The sequence below is a fragment of the Gavialis gangeticus genome, unplaced genomic scaffold (genome assembly GCF_001723915.1).
Source record: "Gavialis gangeticus isolate Ggan-Ray unplaced genomic scaffold, GavGan_comp1, whole genome shotgun sequence".
NCBI lineage: Eukaryota > Metazoa > Chordata > Crocodylia > Gavialidae > Gavialis > Gavialis gangeticus.
The window spans coordinates 48,691,962-48,697,642 of NW_017728996.1; the positions used below are offsets into that span (position 1 = coordinate 48,691,962).

The 5,681-nt window shown below is 50.7% G+C and overlaps 1 protein-coding gene across 1 annotated transcript in view; it reads right to left on the minus strand.

Annotated features, from left to right (window-relative positions):
* Window positions 1–5,681, minus strand: part of SEMA7A (semaphorin 7A (John Milton Hagen blood group)) — a 52,210-nt gene that overhangs the window by 11,413 nt on the left and 35,116 nt on the right. The window contains exons 5-9 of the mRNA XM_019504454.1: window positions 5,105–5,189; window positions 4,298–4,408; window positions 2,132–2,271; window positions 1,238–1,419; window positions 316–424 (exon numbers count right to left, since the gene is read on the minus strand). Of these exons, the coding sequence (XP_019359999.1) occupies window positions 316–424; window positions 1,238–1,419; window positions 2,132–2,271; window positions 4,298–4,408; window positions 5,105–5,189 (627 nt within the window). The remainder of the gene's footprint in view (window positions 1–315; window positions 425–1,237; window positions 1,420–2,131; window positions 2,272–4,297; window positions 4,409–5,104; window positions 5,190–5,681) is intronic.

A 5,681-nucleotide genomic window follows, 5' to 3' on the forward strand; every position in this document is an offset into this window, starting at 1 on the left:
AGGTGGCCCTGGTTGTGTGTCACTTTCAATGGAGCCAGACCCCTAGGATAACACATCTCCCTTGTCTAGCCTGCCCTATATGAGGATCTCCAAACCCACTGCAAGCATAAAGGATATTCAAAGCACCACTTCTCCTGGCCAAGGAGAATACATACTGATGTATTCAGTATCCCCATGTTATATAGGGCAAAATGGAGATAAGGTGATTTGACCAGGGTCGCTCAGTCTGTGGTAGACAGGAATACACCCTGGTTCTCTTGCTCCCAGCAGCTTTTGGGATATGACCATCCACCTGGATAGGCAGCTGCTGTTTACCTGTCCAGGCCGGAAACTTGGGAGGGGCTCATTGTAGCCTTTGAGTTTTGATGTCTGGAACACACGGTCAATGTCACCGATGGAGTAGATGCAGACAGCAGAGTCCCCCCTATGGGAAATATGATAAAACAGCAGGTCAGGGGGCAGTAACCACCTATGGCTCAAGGTTTCAGCTAGAATGGGAGAGCCTATGGCATGCTGACATGCATGGTTTCACATATATCCCAGATGGGCATCAACTATAGAGCAGGGAAGGACAAAACAGAGGACCCAACCTCTATATTAGTGAAGTAAGTCTACACTGCAAGAAATCCCAGGCTTGAAATCATGACACAGGCAAAACTCCCACTGATAGCAGGACTGAAGACTTCAGGACTGTGCTTAGCACACAGATACTTCAGCATCTCTCTTCCCCTCTAGAAGATCTAGCTTAAATACTTATATAGCCTCCATTACTGGACTCCTTTTAATGTATTCTCTTCTTTAAAGGGCAGCTGTGGAGGTGGAGGAGCCAGGAACCACAGCATTGTTGCTATATGTAAAGGTTTGCTGCAGTACTGAGATGCTGCCCCTGCATCTGTGAATCCCCCCAGAAGTGTACAGCTGCCTTGAAGAAGGCAAGAGACAGGATATGCTTGAGACAAGGTGGGAAAGAGCAACCAGCACATGCAAAACCCCAAATCCTGCCAGATGCTAAACTCTCCCAGGGAGATGAATGCATTCTGCCCCTCTCACAATTAGGCCCCTTTAGAGAAGGTGGGAGGAATGAAGCTATGGGAGGGAAGCAGAAAGCTGATGCCTCCTGCATTTCTTTCAGCACTGGTTTGATGAAACATGCTTGCTAGGGGCCAGAACCTGAAATGCCTGTGAAAAATCCCACCTCCAGGTTCTGCCGAGGCAACCCACACCTACAGAGACTTACCAGGAGTTTGTGAAGAGCCCATAGACTCTTGTTTTCTTCCAGGTTTCTTCTGAAGGGACAATGAAGATGTCCTGCAGGCTGTTGAAGTTCCCCTTGGTAGCTGGGTCAACACAGGCCAGCGTGGACTTCAGGAAAGTTGTCCACTTGGAAGAAGAGAGGGAACCACTGCCCCCTCTATCTCCCTGTGGGCAAACAGAGAATCAGAGTCCATCCACAAGGGGCGTGTGGGATGGCAGCACTGCCCCTCATGCTCTTAGGCTCAATCCACCCTAGTCCCAATTAGCTTCACAACCCTCAGGGCGCTTCTTCTCCTAACACCCCTGGGAGACTGGGCAGTGTTGCTGTCTTCCTTATACAGATGGGTAACTGGTGCCTGGAGACACCAAATGACTTGCCCAAGGCCACAGAGGAAATCTGTGACAGAGCAGGCAACCAAACTCTTGTAAGTCCCAAGCTAGCTCTCTGATGACAGGATTGTCCTTCCGCTCACAAGAGAGCTACCTTTGCCTTATGCCTAGTGGGATCATCAGAAGTCAGGGCAGAGCTGCAAGTGAAAAATAACTACAAGGCTCCCTCTACTTACGGTGGGAAGGGTCAAAGGCAGTGCAGTGTGTGTGATAGAAAGGAACTTCTTGGGTGCTGTCCCTCATCATCTCCCCAACATTTGGAATCAGCTTGAAGGAGCCTCCTACCAAGGGCCTGAGAAGCTCCAGCTCCCACCCACCTTCCTCTAAACCCCATTCTCCCTCCATCTCCAAGCCTCACTTGTAATGGCAGGTGCACCCTCATTGCTTTCCTCATCTCCCGGGCACAGACACATTTGTGTGGGCAACACAGTCAGCTTAACCAGTTGGCATCTCTTAATTCACCCCCCATGTCCTGCCTGCTCCATACCTTACACAGCTGTGCCACTCTGGAGACCAGCAATGGTGCCTCAGGGCTCTTGTTGGGGTTGTCCTCCCGAAAGAAATAGTAGATTTTGCCATCGTAGGGTGCATCTCGCTTGATGACAGTGGCCTTGACGAACTGCGGGTCTGCAAGACAAGAGCCATGAAAACGTAAGAGCCGGGCAGATGTGTCTGGAGACTAAACTCCTGATGCAAGGCCACTCAGAGGAGCACCACAAAGGAACAGAAGCAATGGCTCCCACATGAAACCGGCCAGCCAAGTTCTTTGCCTGCACTGCTAAGACCCATCATGGAGAGAATGGGGAATAAAGAGCTGCCTCTGGATCCAGCAGGTTGCTGCTTCTTACGACATTCAGCCAAGTTCTGAGGCTGGTTAGCTCCAGAGGCAATTTGTTCTGTTAACGCATTGGGGACAAAAAAAGAAAACCCAAAACCACAGCGTAGAAAGAAGTCCCAGCAGGAGAGAGGTGTTTTGCGCAAGTTGTTTGTGTGGAATTGGGAAGGCCCACAATACTCGTGGTGGTGAGACAGGCCTATTAATATCCATCTCTTGCTCCATGAAGTCAGCCAAAGGTACACCCTGTGCTGGGAGTGGAATTTTGTGACACCTGAGCCTCATTAGCTCACGTCCCTGTGGTGGGGAGCACGGCCCGATTGCATTAGGCACCCCGGTGCTCTGGAGGCGTCTCCTTTATTGGCTTCTGCCCTCGTTTCCTCCTCCCTCGAGACATTTTGCACTTGCTGCCCTTTTCTTCCTCCTTGTACTTTAGCTGTGCAGAAATCCCATTGCCCCAAAGCTGCAGGTTTCCCCCATCTTCTAGTATCTCCCAACCAAGCACCATTTGCAATGCTCAAGGGAGAGGCCCAGAGCCAGGGGCACATGGAAGTGTAACGTGGAGGCCTCCTCATCATTCCCCTCCACTCCAATCCTCTCTGTTAACAACCCTACCTGCCTCCCCCACTGCCAGCCTCCTCCTCACTCCTGATCCACAGGGAGAAAAAAAAAAAAGTCAGGTGGGAAAAAACACGACTCTCCCCTTTAAAAGAAAAACAGCAGCTGGGGAGGAGGATGTCTTCCAGATTTCGATGAATGACAAGGCTCGTGGTGGAGGAGGAAGAGCCTCTGGGTTCTACAAACACCATCTCAACCACCTGGCCCCGAATGGAAGTTCGGCTCTTGCTGTCGCCACCAACGGAAATGAAACCGCAGCCCCATAGGTCTCTTAAGCAACAGCATTTCCCTCCACAGTCATACAGGCGACATGGTGTCCAGTGTCTTCAGCAGTTTTTGTTTTCTAAATAGCTACTTCTGTTCCCACACTCACCAGCCTCAAGGAGGAAGAGTTCTACCCTGGCCCCAAGGCTTGAGTCGAAGGTTTTGCTATGTTAGCAATGAGTCCAAGCGGCAGAGGGATGACTTGCCCAATACACTCACTGCTAGAGAAGCTCAAGCGAGTTTGTTTTCCTCCTTGCTAACCAAGTCTGAGCCAAATAGAATGTGAAAATTACTGTTCTCGCAAGCATTGCCCAGGGCACTATGCTGATCAGCGTTGTAGGCCAGAGGCCAGGAGTCAGCAACCTACGCCCTTTGAGCTAGATCTGGCCTGTGGAGCCATTGAATGTAGCCTGCGGACATGGGACATCAGCAGCCTGCAGCATCAGCAGTTTCCCCCCAGGCAGGGGCAGACAGAAGCAACAGCAGCAGGGGCAGACGGGTCCTTGTGCCCACCCAGCCCTGATCCGAGTTGGGTCGTTCCAGCGTGAAGACCAGAGGTTATCAACAGGCATTGAAGACAGCAAGTTGGCAAATGTTTCGACTTCCTCTGCGCTAGCATACAGCCTCCTTAGGGTTGCTCCAATGCCCCAAGCGACCTACCATTATTGTGTGGAAGCTACTTTGCCTCCACGGTCCTCTCCCAAGCATGCAGTGCTTTACCAGAGTAATTCTCCCCTGATCCCTTGCGATGCAACTGTGGCTACTGTAGGACCCTAGACTGACCTACAGAGGATGTGGGGGGGAGCTAGAATTAACCCCTATGGGTGGGATAGGTGAAGGAAAGGCAGGGAGATGTGGGCAACAGCCTTACATTCCCAATTTATCTCCCCACTGGTGCAAGTTAGAAAGTCTCTAAGAGTCCTCTGTCATACTCACTCTGCATTGCTGTATCACTGGTGTAAAGCTCCCCAGACCCTCGGGCCCGGCGAAAACGGGGTATTTTCCCATTGTGCATATGCTTCTTGTGGGTGGAGTAGATGTCTGTGCCTGTGGGAAGGGAAGGATCACATCCAGTCAACTGCTCTTTCAATGGTTCCCGCCACTAGTTTAGCCTTGATAGAATATGCCAAACCAATGGTCCTCAAGAACAATTCTTTGCACGCTCCCCACTCCCCCGCACCCAGCCATCAGCAAGTACCATGTGGAGGAGGCTTGCCCTGCATCAGCCAGTAGGTCTCCTATCACTACCACCCCCTAGTCAAAAAGGTCCAGCCACTAGCATAGAAATAACTTTTCATGGCCCACCAGGCCTACCATGGCCTCCATGCTGGAACTACCTACAAGAGGACCAGTAAAGGACAGATGCAGCAGCTGTTTTGCTTTGGACTCTTGGGCCAGACTCAGCAAACGTCTCCTCTCAGAAGAGGAAGGAAGTAAATGAAGATAGCCTTTACCGATAGCTCTCATTCCCCATTATGTGGACACAGAGGGGAGAGGCAGATGCACAGAGGGGACCCCACCACCACACTGGAGAGACGTCTTAACGTCAGCCTCAGACTAGGAATAGAACAAGTTTCCTGCCCCACTGCCCCTTTCTCCCTGGTGCCTAAGCAAGGCCTAGTGCCAAGGGATGGAAAGAAGACCAGGGCCCTAAAATGAGGAGGTGAAAAGAAATTTGAACCCAGAAAGCCATTCCAGGACTGTGGTGCTATAGGCTGAAGAGATGCAAGTGCTTGTGCTTACCATCAACAAGGGTGAGAGCATTCTGACCGGGAGTAAAAGGAGCCAAACCCCTCCCATCTCCTGCAAAGCTCTTCTGACGATTATCCTTGGGATGGCAAAGGAAATAATTAAAAGTCACCACCTGCCACAGGTGTTCTGCCAAAGAAAATAGCCACCTCTTATTTCCCAGCTGCTAGATGAATACACAAACACCACATATCCAGTGTCCCCTCTAGGGAGCATGGGAGCAAAGCTCCACTAACACCTGGTCATGCTTTGGCTGGAAATGTTCCATTCAATACCCGGCTGGGCTAACAAGCCAGGAAGCTAAGCAAAATGCATGTTTCCTGGTAGACCAGGTATCGCCCTGCCCCTGCAAGGTTCTCATGTCAGAGATTCCAACGTGCATCGCAGAGAGCCTGGAGGAAGACTGTTCTCGGAGGCAAACGTGTCGACTAAACCAGTGTTTGCCATGAGTTCCCGTCAGCGCTCAGAGTTACACTGTGGTCCTGTTCTCTGGTACAGACCAAACTTGCCAGGAAGGGATCATGGATTCGGTGATAGATTACAAAAAAAAAAAAAAAAAAAAAAAAAAAAA